Source organism: Bos indicus, chromosome 8 (assembly GCF_029378745.1).
Source record: "Bos indicus isolate NIAB-ARS_2022 breed Sahiwal x Tharparkar chromosome 8, NIAB-ARS_B.indTharparkar_mat_pri_1.0, whole genome shotgun sequence".
NCBI lineage: Eukaryota > Metazoa > Chordata > Mammalia > Artiodactyla > Bovidae > Bos > Bos indicus.
The window spans coordinates 75,967,678-75,983,436 of record NC_091767.1 but is presented as its reverse complement, the minus strand read 5'-3'; the positions used below and the strand labels follow the sequence as shown (position 1 = coordinate 75,983,436).

General features: G+C 55.6%; 3 protein-coding genes across 10 annotated transcripts; 2 read left to right on the top strand and 1 right to left on the bottom strand.

Annotated features, from left to right (window-relative positions):
• Window positions 1–410: 410 nt before the first annotated feature.
• On the top strand, window positions 411–2,146 carry LOC109563198 (uncharacterized). 4 transcript variants are annotated; one of them, XM_070795029.1, is made up of 4 exons: window positions 411–429; window positions 771–838; window positions 1,085–1,144; window positions 1,268–2,146. In XM_070795029.1, the coding sequence occupies exons 2-4, from the start codon at window positions 792–794 to the stop codon at window positions 1,422–1,424; spliced, it is 264 nt and encodes an 87-aa protein (XP_070651130.1). In that variant the 5' UTR covers window positions 411–429; window positions 771–791; the 3' UTR covers window positions 1,425–2,146. The 4 variants fall into 4 exon arrangements, with proteins under 4 accessions (XP_070651130.1, XP_019822019.1, XP_070651128.1 ...); XM_019966460.2 differs by lacking the exon at window positions 411–429 and adding an exon at window positions 436–498; XM_070795028.1 differs by lacking the exon at window positions 411–429 and adding an exon at window positions 447–498 and having other exon boundaries at window positions 711–838.
• Window positions 2,147–2,294: 148 nt separating this feature from the next.
• Window positions 2,295–5,124, top strand: CCL27 (C-C motif chemokine ligand 27). Its single transcript, XM_019966459.2, has 3 exons — window positions 2,295–4,484; window positions 4,622–4,754; window positions 4,948–5,124. Exons 1-3 carry the CDS (start codon window positions 4,415–4,417, stop codon window positions 5,102–5,104), a joined length of 360 nt encoding a protein of 119 aa, XP_019822018.1. The 5' UTR covers window positions 2,295–4,414; the 3' UTR covers window positions 5,105–5,124.
• Window positions 5,125–5,193: 69 nt separating this feature from the next.
• IL11RA (interleukin 11 receptor subunit alpha) lies at window positions 5,194–14,801 on the bottom strand. Of its 5 annotated transcripts, XM_019966454.2 has the most exons (14): window positions 14,583–14,603; window positions 13,675–13,790; window positions 11,590–11,689; window positions 11,238–11,298; window positions 9,847–10,016; window positions 9,598–9,712; window positions 9,415–9,447; window positions 9,163–9,329; window positions 8,316–8,479; window positions 7,092–7,233; window positions 6,647–6,766; window positions 6,432–6,528; window positions 6,102–6,184; window positions 5,194–5,605 (listed from the first exon to the last, which is right to left on the bottom strand). In XM_019966454.2, exons 3-14 carry the CDS (start codon window positions 11,687–11,689, stop codon window positions 5,589–5,591), a joined length of 1,269 nt encoding a protein of 422 aa, XP_019822013.2. In that variant the 5' UTR covers window positions 13,675–13,790; window positions 14,583–14,603; the 3' UTR covers window positions 5,194–5,588. The 5 variants fall into 5 exon arrangements, with proteins under 5 accessions (XP_019822013.2, XP_019822016.2, XP_019822015.2 ...); XM_019966457.2 differs by lacking the exons at window positions 13,675–13,790; window positions 14,583–14,603 and adding an exon at window positions 14,783–14,801; XM_019966456.2 differs by lacking the exon at window positions 13,675–13,790 and having other exon boundaries at window positions 14,583–14,676.
• Window positions 14,802–15,759: the final 958 nt, after the last annotated feature.

Sequence of the window (15,759 nt, the reverse complement as noted above, 5' to 3'; positions counted from 1 at the left end):
TGGGCCCTCTCTGGAGACCTATTCCTCCTCTGCCCAGTATAATATACATAGAATGGGTCAGACAAGAAAGGCAACTGTCAGAGAAGAAGCCAAGATGGAGAGGAGAGGGGATTGGTAAAACAGTACAGGACAGCGTCGCAGAGCTCTTTTCTTGCTGCCTGATGCTGAGGTCTCCGTCTTCCCAGGGTGGAGCTCCAATATCTGGCTCCATGCTTATAAAAGAGGGCTCTGTGCCCTGCACCTTAGTAATAAATACCGACTCTCCCCACACCACCCCCTCCCCGCTTTAGACATAGACTCTGGCTCCACCTCCTAGTGTGACATCTGGTCTCCGCCTCCTCCGAAGAGATGCTAAGGCTCCGCCCCTTCCGGGTAATAGGTAAGCCCCACCCCTAGAGCGTGACGCCGTCACTGTGACATAACGTAAAGGTCTGCTTCCGGGGTGGAGCCAGGGAGGGTGGGCGTTTAGGCTGCGCCGACCCCTCAGCCCCCCTGCAGGTGACCCTATCCCCCGAAAATCCTCACCCGGGGCCCCAAATATCCCGGCCCTATGACCTCCAAGCCCTATCCACCTAAATGCCCCATGCCCCCGAGGTGACCGACCTCCCAATCCCTTAATGTCTAGTGCTTCCCAGATCTTCAGCCCTGTCCCGAGTCTTCCCAGGGCACCTGTCTCATATTACCCGAGAACAAGTCAGTCTTGTCCACAGAATGACAGAGAAGGGGACCTGGGGTTGGGGAATTCTTGATCCAATCATGCCGCTCCCCAGGAGACGTTCGGAACCCAGGACATGTCGGGATTGAGGAGATACGAGGTGGCGCTGGAGGCGGAGGAGGAGTGAGTGGAGGCGGGGTTCTGCGGAGGAGGAACCTAAGCCGCTCCGGGGTTGGGGGGTGGGGAGGGCGCGTGTTCTTTGGGGGCGGGAGAAGCGGGAGGGGTGGGGCCTCTTAGGGGCGTGGGCTATCGAGAACCGCCTCTAGGGGGCGGGGCGGAGCCTTCCAAGAGAAGGGCCAGGCGTCCAAGGGGCGGAGTCTGTGGGGTCAGCCCCGCTCCGCCCCGCCCGGCTCTGCCTTCTCTTTGCAGGATCTACTGGGGCTGCTTCTACTTTTTCCCCTGGCTGCGCATGTGGCGAAGGGAGCGGAGGTGAGGGGCCTGCGATACCGCGGACCCGCCCGGGGAATGGGCGAAGCTCAGTCCGGGAGAACCGATCGGGGGGAAGCTAGGAGCCCCCGCCCCATCTCATGCCAGTGTCGGGTCGCCCCACAGCTCGGCGCACCCTCGGGAGCAGAAGCTGGAGCCTCTGCGGGGCCTGATGAGCTGTCTGTCAAGTGGCCTGGGCACTGCTCCCCAGCGCTCCGGCCGCAGCCTCCCCCGCCGCACCCCCGCCGCCACTACTCAGCCAGCCGGTGCATTAAAGATTTAAACCAGAGCCACCGTGCTGCCCTCCTGACTCTGACGCCGCTGCCGCCATTCGGGCTGGGAGCCCCTCTCCACGCCGGCTGTTTTCCTTACTGACAGGGCCTCTCTCCCTGATAGAGTGCCCCTCCGTGTACAGGCTCCCATTATTCCTAACGGTCCCTCATCAGAATCAACCTCCCCTTACTATCAATGACTGCCTTCCACCACCTAATCCCTCACCCCGCCACACACACACTCATCACTCTGAGTGCCCTGTATGGAGGGAACTGAATAATCCTGACCTGGTCCTCCTCCCAACCTGATCCCCGCATCCCTAAATTCTCACAACCCCAGCTCTCTGCTGCCACCTTCCTCCTAGACAGGACTTTGCCAGGTGTCTGAAGAATCTTCTCCTGGGAGAGGATCTAAAATATTTTTCAAGTCCATAGTTGTAGGAAGTAGGCTGTGAGAGGAGGGAAGGATTCATAGAAGCTGTGCTGTCAGCCTGCCATAGGGGAATGACTTAGAACTGTTGAAGGTCTTTCCTACAGTTAACACCCCAGCTACTGGCTCCTCCACTCTGATCCCAAGTTTAAAGATAATTGACATCAGGGAATTCCCTGATGGTCCAGTGGTTAAGATTAGTGTGCTCCCACCATAGGGAGCACAGGTTCCATCCAAGGTTGGGAAACTAAGATCCTGCATGCCAGTGTGGCACAGCCAATAAATAAATAAATGAAGTACAAAGATTCTTGGCATCAGTCCCCCATGTTACCTCCCTAGGAGAACCTAGTGGCCCCTGCTCCCTACCTTCCTTGTCTGTCTTGTCATCTAGTTGGCCTGAAATCCACTAGTTCCTAAAGTGATGAAGGGTCAGGGACTCCTAGGGGACCTTCTTTCAATTAGGGACTTGCCCCAGCACCAGGGAGGGCACCAAGAATTAAGCTAAAGAGAGAGCTCAGTTTGTGAGTGGGGGCAGAGCTGGCTTTCAGCCTGGGCCAACCCTGCCATAGCAGGCTATAGCTGGCCCTGTCTTTGGAGAAGCCAGAAGGGAGAGATGGGTACATATCTGGAAGACTTGGTTTCTTCCTTCCAAGCCCTCTGGACTGACTGGTCTGGAAAAGACTACACGGTGTGTGACACCAGCTGATGAAGATTTGTGACAAGATGATGGTACCTTAGTGGCTGCACCAAGCTCTGGGGCACAAGTCCATACTGGAGGGTGGGTAAAAGACTGTAAGGCCTCTGGTATTAGAAATTCCAAGATGAGTGACCTCTGGGTTGTGGCCACCCTCAAGAATGGATGCAGGCTCTTGAGGCATTTCCTCACAATGTCTGCATCAAGAACCCTGACCAAAGTGGAGCACCCTGTCCAACCCTGGACCTAAACCTCAGAATCCTCAGGATACTCAGACTTCCTGAATATCCACAAAACAGACTCCAGGGAAGGACCTCTGAGCCTTAACTTGGACAGGAGCACGAGGAGAAGCTCGAGTTGTTCAGCCTGGGAGGGAATTAGTCCCTATTCTGGGAGCTGATGGTGCCTTCTGATTGGTGCAGCAGGAAGATGCCCAGGGAAGTGTGAGTCCCTGTCCCAAGAGTAGGCCGGCCCCACAGAGGGTAGGTAGCTGGTCACAGAGCACAAGGTTGCAGACGGCATCCCTGAAACAACCAGATAAGGGCTGGATTATTGGGTTATGACTCAGTTTACATTTCACATAGAGAGCAGGACAGGAGGGTTGAAATCTCCAGACCGAGAGTGGGAAATTCTTCAAGGTGCCAAGGGCACTAAACTTAGCAGCTTGCCCCCACCCTTTGCTGGTCCCAGCTTCCTGGAAAGGACAAGAGGAGGAAGAGGAGGCATAGTTTTGCATTGGGGTGGAGGGATTAAGGGGAAGAGGAGTTAAGGACCGGATACAGGATTAAAAGAGAAGGGACAGGAAGGAGATGGAAGCTTGGGGTTTGAGCAAGAGTATGGGGTGCAGAGGGTGTAAGGGTTGGTTGTGTTGGGGTTGGGGGGGCGTCTTCCAGGCCAACAATAGAGAGAAACAGGAATTTGAATAGAATAAAGGAGAGATAATTGAGCTCTGGAATCTGATGTCTCAAAAAGTCAAGCACTGGAAGCCCCAGGCCCCTGCTGGTAGGAGGCTGGCATTTCTGGAACAGGACTTGGCAAAAACAGGAAGGTAAGATTTCTTGGGTCTTTTATCTGTTTGACAGCAGCAACCTGGCACCAAAGAACTTTGATCTTCCCTCGGGTGCACTTATCTACCTCATCCTTCCTCTGTCTCATCTTCCTGGAAAAGCAACCCCCACCTCAGTTATCCCCAAGGCACCGCATTACCACCCAAAAGGGACTTCTCCCAGCTTCTCACTCTGAATGTGACTGGCCCAGGAGAGACGACGACTCAGTCTGCTTTTGGGACCCATTCCCATCAATGTCTGCTGATAAGACAAGCAGGCTAAGACAGGAAACAGGGAGGGGAAAACGAAAGCAAGCTGGTGCCAGCCTGCCCTGTGCTCGCACCCTACCAACAGTGCCCCCATCAGAATTTGGGTGTGCTAGTGTGATTGTGTGGTGGGATGACTGTGAAAAAACAACTGTGTGGGAGTGGGACTTTGAGTACAACTGGGGCTATATGATTCTGTCTGGGGTTGTCTGACCATGTGAGGTTGATCCAGTGACAGGTGTGACTGTGAATGTGTTAACTACAGGTATGAGTGTGAATGTCCTCACTGGATGCCACTGTGGATCCTCTGCCCCCTTTACTGTACCATCAGCCCCCATGTGCATAACCCATCTCCCCAGCTTCTCTGCCCAGGACTTAGGAGTCCATGGAAAACGGGAGTCCTAAAAAAGGAGGGGTCTGTGGTAATTAGAGCCCAGGAATGTCACAAGATGAGCAATACATCTTCACCTGCGGCTGACTCACCTGGTGCCCCAGGTATAAAAGGCACCCAGATTAAAGGTAGGGAAGGAGGAGGAGAGAGAAGGAAGTATCCAGGCTGAGCATCATGAAGGGGCCCTCACCCACCAGCAGCCTCCTGCTGCTCCTGTTGTTCCTGAGCCCAGGCCCTGGAGGAGGTGAGTGAGTGGGGGTCTAGAAGGCCTGGGTTTGGATGAATGGGATGGAGGGAAAGGGGCCCAGGAAGCCCAGCCTCCAGCCTTCTGATGGAGTTTGGGGTCAGAAGCCCTCTGAACACATGGTCCTGTTCCCCTAGCATTCCCACTGGCACTCAGCACTGCATGCTGTACTCAGCTCTACCGACAGCCACTCCCAAACAAGCTACTGAGGAGGGTCATCCGAGTGGAACTTCAGGAAGCTGACGGGGACTGTCACCTCCAAGCCTTCGTGTGAGCTTTGACTCTGCCCCTGATTTGTCCCTGACTCTGACCTCAGTCCCAACCCCGGATGCTGATCTCAACCCCATCCCGATTGCTAATTCTGATGCCAACTCAGGTTTTCGTCTGGCCTCTGCCTCTAACTCCTGGGTCTCACCCTCATTCCCCCAGTTATGACCGTAGCTTTGAACCTTTCCTTTCCCAGGCTTCACCTGTCTCAACGCAGGGTCTGCATCCACCCCCAGAACCGCAGCCTGATTCGGTGGTTTGAACGCCAAGGGAAGATGCTCCAGGGAACTCAGCCCAACCAGAGTTTGGAGCTCAAAGGGAAAATGGGCTGGGGCCCCCAGAAGCCAAAGTAATAAAGCAGTGATGCATAATAGTCTCTGACTGTGGTCTCCAAGTTTGATGCACTCTCCTGTGAGTCCTGAATCTGGAGCTGTGAGACATGTCAATAGACAGAACCTCCTCATTCTCTTTATTCACACCCTCACAACTCCCTCCAGGGGCAAAGCCAAGAGCATAAGACCCACACACACTCCCCAGGTACCTATATACATACATGCAGAGAACACATGTCCCCTGTCTCACATACACTTGGACACACACAGCCATACACATCTACACACATTCTTCGGGTAGACCTCCAGCTCTGGGATGAAGTCAGAGGTCCAGGCACCTTTCAACTGGCAAGTTGGGAACACAGAGTCTCATAGAAATGGGCTCCAAACAGAACTTCCAGCTGAGAACCCGCCTCCATGGGGATCTGCTGTCCTGCCTGGGTTCTGTCTGTCCATCCATCCACACCAGCATTGGGTGGAATCAGCTGAAGGCCTCCAAGGTCCTCTACAGGTTTGGGACTCCTGCAAGAAAGAGGAAAATCAAGGGAGATGGTAGGACTAGATCTTGTCCCAGATCCCCTGAGAATGAGGGAGGGGACCCAGTTATGAGCCCAACACTCCAAGAATGAATAGGGCAGCCACTTTTGTGTAAGCCCCAACACCCTGGGGATGAGGGAGTAGATCTAGCTCTGGGCCCAGGCACATCAAGAAATAGGGGAGGGGATCCAGATACCCCAAGAATAAAGATGGACATCCAGCTCAGAGCATAATACCCTGAAAATGAAGGAGTCCCATCTAGGAGCCCCAGCATCCTGCAAGAGACAGAAGAGACCCAGCTCTAAGCCCAGGGACTCAAGAATGAAAGGCCCCTCTCTGAGTCCAGAAGTCATAAGAATGAGGAGACCCACCTTTGATTCCCAAAACCCTTATGAGGATTAAGGCATGTGGCTCTTAATCCATACAGTCAAAATGAGGTCACACATCTCCCAAGTCCAAACCTCCCAGATGTCACACTCACCTGGAAGCTTGTCCACTGAAATCATTGGGGCCAAGAGCCCAGATTTTTGGGGTCCATCCTTCTCATCTGGTCTCAACCTTAGCCTAGAGCACAAAAAAGAAGTTGTCTCCCTAACAATGTGGGGCATCTCAGACTCTTCCAAAAAGGTTTTATTAGTAAAGGATCAAGAGAGCAAAGAGTAGAATCATGAAGTTGGGAGTGGAAGAGGGAGGAAGAATGGTTCCAGAATCAGATATGCTGGGATTGGGGTCATGAGGGGTAGGAATGGGTGTGGTCTGTGAGTATCAGAGCATCTGTGTAGGATCAGAGGCTAAGGGGCCAGTCACTTACCAGAGCCCCAATGCCAGGGCCCCAGCCACCAGTCCCAGGAAAGAGAAGATTCCCAAAGATGCCAGCACGGCCACCTGCTCCAGGGGGTCTCTGTGGTCTGAGGCAGAGGGTCAGATGTCAGCTGCAAGAGCAAGCCTGCCTGACCAGACTCGGTGTCCCCTTTTCCCTGGGGCTGTGTCATTCTCTCCCACCTTTGCCCATCTGCTTAAGCTCACCAAGTGGCTGTGGGTCGGGTAGAAGGGACGGCTTTGGGGGAGCGGGGCTGTCTGCCTGAGGTTCTTCCTCTGTCTGTGTGTGTTGCTGGTCCCCAACTGGCATCTCCTTCGGTAGGGGCTCTGGAGGGAGATGAGACCTGAGAAGTGTCCACGAGGGGTGGGGACAGAGGCCAGAGCCTGCCAGGTGCCAGGAGAGGCCAGGGCCGGGGTTGGACCCTGCGGCGCCTAGGAGGCAGAGCTCGAAGGGGCAGAGCCAGCTTTCGGTAAGTAAGCAGGGGTAAAGGCTGAGAGACAGGGTTAAAGCTAGAGCGGGGCTTACGCTAGGGCAGGGCTGCAGGCAGTACAGCTGAAGCCTGGGGCCGCAATTGCAATGTGGCCAGCTAGTCCCTGCAGATAGATACTAGTTGGCTTGGCCTCTGCCCTTTCCTTAGGCTCTGTCTCTCACCAGTGCTTGGAGTCCCCCAGGCCTCGGGGCTCCAGGAGCTCCAGGTGCCAGCATCCAGAAAGTCCCGGGCGCTGACCCGCACTACATGGGGCAGCCCAGCCACAGCATCGGTGATCACCTCCTCCAATCCAGCTGGCTCCACCTGGGAGTGCAGATAGTTCCCTGGCAGGTTATCCAGTTATAAGCACTCAGCCTTCCTGCCCTCCCACCCGCCTCCAGCCCCAGTCTGCAAAAAGCACCCTTTCCTCCCAGTCCAGTCCCTGTCAGTCTGATGCAGCCTTCTGAGCTTCATATAGGGTGGCTGGTGGTGTTAGGTCTACACCTAGCGTTCACAAGACAAAAGTGCATAGTGGTTCTGTAGATAGGCTGTGATTTCAGACTGACTGCCTGGGTTCAGATCTTTGCTGTGCCACTTACTGAGTGACCTTGGGCCTCTCTCTGTGCCTCAGTTTCTCCATTTGTAAAACAGAGGTGAATAGACCTAAAGGAGATAGTACATGTGTACACCTAAAGTACACCTAAGGCTAAGTCACTTCAGTCGTGTCTGACTCTGTGCGACCCCAGAGACGACAGCCCACCAGGCTCCCCCGTCCCTGGGATTCTCCAGGCAAGAACACTGGGGTGGGTTGCCATTTCCTTCTCCAATGCATGAAAGTGAAAAGTGAAAGTGAAGTCGCTCAGTCATGTCCGACCCTCAGCGATCCCATGGACTGCAGCCTTCCAGGCTCCTCCGTCCATGGGATTTTCCAGTCAAGAGTACTGGAGTGGGGTGCCATTGCCTTCTCTGAAAGTACACCTGAAGGAGATAGTAAATGTGAAGCACAGTGCTTGGTAGACAGTGTTCAGTAAATATTGGTTATTATCTGAGGCAGCAGCTCCCTGGGCCTGATGCTAGCAATCTCTGCCACCTCCAGAGGCGGGAATTCACCTTTATTCACACATGAGTATATCAGTGTCTGTGCCTCTGGGTGAAAAGCCCTCCCTTTCCTAGAAAAGTTATTTTTAAAAAGTCACTGCTATCTACCCACAGATGGGCTGACATCAGTTATAGCCCTGGAGGGCGGAGGGAGGAGGCGCAGTCCCTGTGACAAGGCCTGGCCTAGGGAGAGTGCTCTGTAGGCGGAGAGCCCACGGGGTATCAGTGACCTCCCAGATCTGAGGAGATCTGGAGGATCTAGAGACAGGACACACAGCCCCAGACCAGGGTGCACTCCAAGGCCTCACCGTAGACCAGGCTGGATGCTGTGCTGGACGGTACTGCAGACGGAACTTGAGCAGGAAGTGGGGCTGGCGGGGCCAGGAGGCAGGGTATGTCCAGCTAGCACGCAGGCGGCGAGGATAGCCAGGCACTGACTCTACCCGCAGGCCCTGGGGCGGGTCAGGGCGCACTGAGGGCAGGTGAAGGGGGAGGGGGGACACAAAGTCAGAGCACAAGAGAGGGCTCATCCTTCTCCCATCGCCTCCAGAGGGAAGGCAGGTGTGTGCCTAAAAGTCCCAAAGGGGCAGCACTGCCAAGGAACTTGGGGAAATCTTAGGCTTGATCATCCCTTAGGCTCAGGATCTGTCATCCCTGTTATCTGAGGATGGATTTTTGAAATGTTTATTGAGTGAGTTAAAGAGTGATCTGTTTTCCCTCCAAGGAAGATGAGTTGGCCCAAATTCCAGCCAGAGCCTTCATGATCCCCTCCCACACACAAGTCAAGAGGAAGCCAGTGAGGGGTTTCCACTGGGCAGGGAAGATGTGAGATGGAGCTGCATTTAGCACTGGGCCTGGAAGCAGAGAGGCAGCACTGGGGTTGGGCAGCCAGGAAGGACTTGAAAGGGAAAGGGGTGGTGGCAGTAACCTCTAGAAGCTGAAGGAACCCTGCCTCCTAGGGTTCTGATCTCTTTGGATTCTGCTGAAGTCTCCCTGGGGGCCATCTGTGTGCTGAAATAGACCTGTGTTGGGAGGGAACTGTGTGGGAGCTCAGCAGAAGGAGGGTTATGAATTACGGGGCTATCTATACTCTGGGGTCCAGTCTGGGGTCTCTGTGGTAGGGATCTGGGGAGACCTCTAGGACTGGGTACTCACAGATGCTCTGCAAGCTCACATCCAGCAGGCGGGTGCTGGCCCCCAGGGGGTTCACTTCAGTCACATTGATCCGATACTGGCTCCAGAACTCTGCCCCATGGACTATACAGCGGGCCGCCCCAGGGGGGTCCTGTAAGCATGGCCAGGGCCCTGTGGATGGGCTCATCCTAGGAGAAAGGATGTGGTCTTGGACTCTGGAAATGCTCACTGTGGGATCCAGCTGGAGCCCCCAGCTTCCCCCTCACATCCTACCTTTGGCCATCAGCTCCCGGCACAGTCTTCTTCCTGGCAGGGAAGAGGTCATCTGAGGTCAGGAAGGAAAGGAGGGTCCTCCCTCTCTCTCAGGCCTCCTTCAATACCTCCCCACCTACTCCCACACCCACATTTTGCTATACACCCAAATATATAGGCATAGACAGCCGATGCTGGACACACCTGTAGGAGGTGAGGTAGCGGGTGGGTAAACCGCTAACCTGGCTGGGACTCCAAGTGCAGGAGAAGTTCTCATAGTCAGCAGCCCGGCAGGAAACAACGGGGCGGGCCGGGGGGTCTAGAGGCAGAGGGCGCAGCTGGAGAGTGAGACGCCCCCAGGCCCTCCCCATCCCAGAGGGCTTCCTCTGGGCCTGCAGTCCCTCAGGAGCCCCACTTCTCATCACTCCCCCACAACACTCCTCCCCAACTCACAGCCTAGCCGCAGGGTCACCATGCCCCTAAGTGCACCGTCCAGGGTCCGGCAGGTATAGGTGCCCTCGTCAGTGCTTTCTGCTCGGGCCAGGACCAGTTTGGGCCCTAGCCCAGAGGCAGGTCCCTGGAGCAGCCTTGTCTCCCCGTCCCGAAACCAGGACACCGGGGCCCTGAGGGTGAGAAGAGATGATGATAGATGGAAGGAAGAGTCAAAGTATGCGTCAGACCATGCCATAGCCCTCCCCTGGCTTCTTGGTATGCTTGTGGTAAAATTCAAACTCCGTTTGCTGGCATACAAAGCCCCTGGTGATCTAGCCCTCACCTTACTTTTTTTCTTCATCACCTCCCTCTCTCCCCTTCCACCACTGCACTTCAGTTAGGTTGTGCTTCTTTCAGTTCAAGACTGTGGCGCTCAGGAATTCCCTAGTGGTCCAGTGGTTAGGACTCTGTGCTTCCATTGCTGAGGGCCCAGGTTCGATCCCTGGTCGGGAAACTAGGATTCTGCAAGCCAGGTCATGGCCAAAAATAAATAAAGTTTAAAAGTATAAAACTGTGATTTTTTTTTTAAAAGTATGGAACTCACTCCCACTTCAGGGCTTTGCACTAGCTGTTCCCTCTGTCAGGAATGCTTGCTTATACCATAACCTTGACTTCCCTGGTGGCTCAGACGGTAAAGTGTCTGTCTACAATGCAGGAGACCCGGGTTCGAGCCCTGGGTTGGGAAGATCCCCTGGAGAAGGTAATGGCAATCCACTCCAGTACTATTGCCTGGAAAATCTCATGGACAGAGGAGCCTGGTAGGCTACAGTCTATGGGGTCGCAAAGAGTCGGACACGACTGAGTGACTTCACTTTCACTTCACTTTCAGAAATCAGCTTCAATATCACCTCCTCATGGATTTCCCTAATGGTCCAGTGTCTAAGACTCCACATTCCCAATGCAGGGGGCCCAGGGGCCCCCAGGTTTGATCCCTCATCAGGGAATTAGACCCCACATGCCACAACTAAGACCCAGTGCAACCAAATAAAATATATATATATCACCTCCTCAGAGAGGCCTTCCCTGATGACCAATAAAAAGTGGTCATTCAGTTCTCCTCTTCCACATCACTCCCTTTTGATTTTCTGCCCTGCAGGTATTACTACCTGGCATCTTGCCTGGCTTGTGCACTGCTGTATCCCAGGTCTAGCTAGAAGAGACCAGGCAATTAGCAGGTGCTCAGTATATGTAGGTTGAAGGTTCAGTTGAATAAGGATGGTTTGAGGGTTAGGACAGAGAGATGAAGGTTACAGATACAAGGGGCAAGGATGGGAGGGGTCTGAGGACAGGGCAAGGTCAAGAAAGCGTCATGAGAGGGTTCCATCAACCCAACAGGCCAGTGGAACACTTACCCAGCAGTCACTCCAGGGCAACACAGCATCAGGGCCCTGCCAAGCTGCCCATACTGGACCCCTGTGGAAGGCACTTTTGAGCAGAGGCTCTTCCTTTCCCTCTCTCCCATCCTACCCCACACTTTGTGAGAATGACAGGATAAGGGATGGACTTTTAAGACCCGCGTGGGGTCATAGGGTCAAAGCATCATGTTATAGTCTGGAGAGAGCTCAAAGGGCAGGGTGGAGAGAGAATGTTGCCAGGTTGGATGTCAGTGGTTGCGAGGGTCACAGGGCAGGCCTGAGAAGGGGCTACAGTGCTGGTGGCATCACAAATCAGAGTTGGGGGGTCATAGAGCAGGATTCTTCTTACCTGGGGGGCCCCAGGCCTGGGGGCAGGGAGAGGAGGCAGACACCAGGGCTGCAGCCACGGCCACCAGGACCCTGCTCAGCCCTGAGCAGCTGCTGCTCATCTGCAGGAGAAAAGCAAGGTCAGCGATACCACATGCCCAAGACGGGAGGCTAAAGCCTGCCTCCTCCTCTTCCAAACTGGGGCTTTCTAGGAGGAAGAGGATCCATGTGGGGTAAGGCTATCAGACATCATTGGAGGATCTGATGTAAGGTCCCCTTTCCACCATACACCTAGTGCTGTGTGTGAGTACACACACACACACACACCCCATCACACACCATCACACCCTCCTTCTCAGCCATGGGCTTAGGGCCCAGAACAAAAGCCGGAGGCAACAGCCTCTGCCAGCACCGCCACCCCCCCACCGCCCCCCACACCACCCTTGGCGCCCACCCCTGGCACCAAGCGCTGGCTCAGGCTCCATCACTCCCATTAACTCCTCCAATCCAGCTGTTGGGAATTTCGTGTCCATCCCCAACTGGCCCAGGGACAGCCGCTGCCTCTGACTGACCTGTGGCCATCCTTGTCACCCTGGGGCGGGGACTGTCAAGAGTAGGTCTGAGCCCACCCTGCTCCCCTGCCATGAGGCCTAGCCCTGCGCTGGCTGCCAAGCCTGGCCCCTTGCTCTGGCTATTTGGGCCGCTCCTGTGAGCCTGACTCTGGAATCTTGTTGGTCTCAAGCCTGGGAGGCTGGACAGGGCTAGGGTGCAGGCTGAGGCTGCAGAGTTAAGCAGATCCAGATGCCCGAGCTGCTGCCAGAGGCTGGGGCGGGCGAGGAGCCAGCAGATGGAGACAGGGTGGCGGGAGGGGAGAGGAGGCTGAGGGGAGCTAGGAGCCCGGGGGAACAGGAGGCTGGGTGGGGGCCACGGGACCAGAGATGCCCAGAGATGAGGACCGGGAGGCGGTGGGGGCTGGGCTAGGGCAGCAGGATCTCACAAAGGCTGAAAACATAACCAACTGTGTATGTGTGGGGGATTGGGGTGCTACAAGAGAGGGACTCAGGCTGGGAGAAAACAGGAGGAGAAAGGCAGTGGGGAGGTGGGAACTGGGGCAGGAGAAGGGGCAGATGGGGAAAGGGCCCCAGGCAAGGGCTCTAGAAGAGGGAGAGCCCAAATCCCTCCACCCACAGAACTGAGCAGGGACCTCTATGGGTCTGTGTGTCTGTCCGAGTGTGTCCAGTGGCTTACCCCAGCCCCCCAGCCACATTTACCCTGCTCAGCCCTGCCCTACCTCGGTGATCCCAGTGGCTGACCGTCCATGGCCTCCAGGACTTCCTCCCACCAGCTACAGTACCGTCTCAGCTCCACTCAGTTCTGCGACCCCAGAATCGTCCCCTCCTTCCCCTTCCCTGCCCCCGCCCCTCTGCGCCCCCGCAGCTCTGCCGTCCCCTAGCCAGGCCCCCTCCCCCTCCTCCCTCTTCCCCTCCCACCCCCTCTCACCCAAGGCCCTGGGAAGGGAAGAGGCCTCCCCCAAGTCTGGAAAGGAAGCCACAGGCACAGGCAGGCACAGCCAGAGAGAAAGGAGGGCTGCTCTGTCTCTGTCAGTGAGAGGTTCCCTGTGTTCTCACACAGCCAAACACAGGCACACTCAAGGGGGCTTCCCTAGGCACCATCAACAAAGACACTCCCCTGAACACACGTGGACACACTCAAATGAAAAAGCAGACACACACTTGTGCTTCCACTCTTTTCATACTAACTTCCCAGCAAATATTTCCTTAGGGTACAGCTGGCTGTGTTTTAAGGGGAAGAGAGGCCCCATGTTGAGGGATATAAAGAAAAGCCAGAGTCCAGCTTCCTCCTCCCCTGGATGTTCCAGCCATTTCTCACCTCCCTCCACCTCCCCGCTCTCCTCTTCAGGCCCCAGCACCAGGAAATGCCTTTGGTCCCTGGTGCCAGACTCACAAGACCCACACTTACCCTCAGACACACACTCTTAGGTACAGCCACTCAGTTACACCGATACACTGAGACATGTACATTTACACATACCCAGACACGCACAAAGGCACAGACATCGAAGTCTTCCTTGCACAGTCACACATACACTTAGCACTCCGCCCCTGGGATGGGGGTCACAGCACTCCCTGTGAGCAACTCCTCATCATGGTTTAAGCTTCTTCTTCCAAGGGGCTCTTAGCAGAGATCCCTGGAGAGACGAAACTGTGAAGAGACATAGAGTGTGAGCTCTAGGAAGAAAGTAATAGGGAGAGAAAAAGACATAGAAAACTGAGTCAGGCAGGGAAACAGAAAATACGAATCAAAGGGCCAGTGACAGGAGCACTGAAAGAAGGGCAAGTCAAGTGTGTTGGGATGGGTCCTTCCACGCAGGCCACTGAGTAGAAAGGTCAGTGTCATCAGCTACCTACCGAAGTGGGTCCCCAAGATGCAAACCCAGCTCCACCCCTCCCCGGTCTAACAGTCAGGACACAGGATACACGTGGAGTGCAAGTCCCATTCTTACTCTGCCACGGCTGAAGTCACACCTGAGCACACATAAACCCAGCCACGCACTCTCACGCTGGCAGACACGATCTCAGATCCTGCAGAGACCTTCCCAAAACACAGTTGCCCCGCTGTGCTCACGGGCCGTCTCACCCGCACAAACGCTTGACCCAATCTCTGCCCCCACACTGCACACTGACACACGCACACGGAATCGCACACCCGCACAGCCACATGCAGACTCAGCCACAAGCACAGCGACACCCGCAGGCATACTAGCTGACAGTTGCACCAAGCGACTCTGTTGTGAAGTCTCGCACACTGACATCGTCACACACAGCTTTGGCAGTCTCACAGGCGCGCGCGCGCGCACACACACAAACACACACACACACACACACACGCACACGCACACTGACAGTCCGTCAGTCGCTCAATCCCACACCCCCCTGCCCCGCCCTCTCCTGGCGAGGCTCCCGCCAGTTCACCCGCGGCCCCATCAGGCCTCACCTTCCGCGGCCGCCGCCGCCAGCGCCCTCCGCCCTCGCCCTCGCCCTCACCCTCGCCCTCTGCCCCGGCCTCGACTCCCTCCCGCCCTGGGGCCCCGCCGTGGGGGCGGCTCCGCCCAGGCGCCAATGGAAGGAGCAGGGTGAAATAGGGGGGGTCTCGGCCCATTGGAGCCTCCAACTGCCAATCACCTCCACCCCCACCTCGGCCGGACACTTCCTGTCCCGTCCGGGACTGAGGAGGCTGCCGCCGGGGGACGGAGCGTGGAGCTGGGTTCCTGGGTCCAGGCCCCGAAAGCCCCTCCTCCTGGGACCGCGGGATCCGAAGCTCCCAGGCCCCTCCCCCTCCCAGCTGTCCGCAAACAAAGCCTCAGGTTTTGTGGCTTAGGAGCTACTGGGCAGGTGACCGGGGAAGCTGAAGGTGCCCCTGACTCCAGATAAGACAAGGAGGTGGACCGCTGTTAAGGCGGTGGGTCTCAAACGTCACTGGACATCGTGGTTTTATAACCGCCAAGCCACACTGCAATTAAATCAGTACTGTTTAAAACTCCCCAGATGACTCCAAAAGCAGGCCATTCAAAGGTAGTAGGAATGTATGTCTTAAGAAACTAGCCGCCCATCTAGGGTTCCATTCCCCAGTCAATGGGGGCTCAAGGAAAATGTGTGCCACGTTTGTCTGAGCGTCTTCAAAACAGGGCAACACTCCAAGTTGACCCTTCCCCTCCAGGGTCTCTTAGGAAGACAGGACCCCGGGCTGGAAGGCAGTGAAGGTTATCCTGGGTTAGGGTATTACGGTCCTGCCTGATGTGATTCCCCCCACCACAGTCTCAATTCCCTTGGAAAGAAAGGAGACAAAAAGTGTTCTGGCCATTCCTGCATCACTCACAAGCTCCTGACTTCACCTAAATGTTTGGAGGACCCTAGGTGCATCACATCTCCTGGGTTGTATGACTTGTTATTCCCGCAGTTACAGTCTTGCCAGGGAAACAGGTCCAGAGAAGTGTGGCTGGACCCAGGGTCAGTCTGCAAACCATGCCCTCCTTCCAGGCCTCAGGGCTCCTAACTCTGGCAGCCCCTCCCTGCCAGGGCTATCTTCTGTCCTCTGCAATGACTGGGGCACAGGGGCAACAGAGGTGTTCAGACACTATGCATACATGCTGCATGTGGGAGTCTGGAAAGGC

Bases quoted from the DNA above. Each gene is read 5' to 3' on its own strand.
- IL11RA (XM_019966457.2), bottom strand. From the start codon at position 11,689: ATGAGCAGCAGCTGCTCAGGGCTGAGCAGGGTCCTGGTGGCCGTGGCT. The intron at 9,448-9,597 runs GTGTGTCCAGCA...CTTCCCTGCCAG, and splicing joins CGCTACCTCACCTCCTACAG to GAAGAAGACTGTGCCGGGAG. The intron at 6,529-6,646 runs GTGAGCTTAAGC...CCTCTGCCTCAG, and splicing joins ACCCGACCCACAGCCACTTG to ACCACAGAGACCCCCTGGAG.
- LOC109563198 (XM_070795029.1), top strand. From the start codon at position 792: ATGTCGGGATTGAGGAGATACGAGGTGGCGCTGGAGGCGGAGGAGGA. The intron at 839-1,084 runs GTGAGTGGAGGC...TTCTCTTTGCAG, and splicing joins GCGCTGGAGGCGGAGGAGGA to GATCTACTGGGGCTGCTTCT. The intron at 1,145-1,267 runs GTGAGGGGCCTG...GTCGCCCCACAG, and splicing joins ATGTGGCGAAGGGAGCGGAG to CTCGGCGCACCCTCGGGAGC.
- CCL27 (XM_019966459.2), top strand. From the start codon at position 4,415: ATGAAGGGGCCCTCACCCACCAGCAGCCTCCTGCTGCTCCTGTTGTTC. The intron at 4,485-4,621 runs GTGAGTGAGTGG...CTGTTCCCCTAG, and splicing joins GAGCCCAGGCCCTGGAGGAG to CATTCCCACTGGCACTCAGC. The intron at 4,755-4,947 runs GTGAGCTTTGAC...TTCCTTTCCCAG, and splicing joins TGTCACCTCCAAGCCTTCGT to GCTTCACCTGTCTCAACGCA.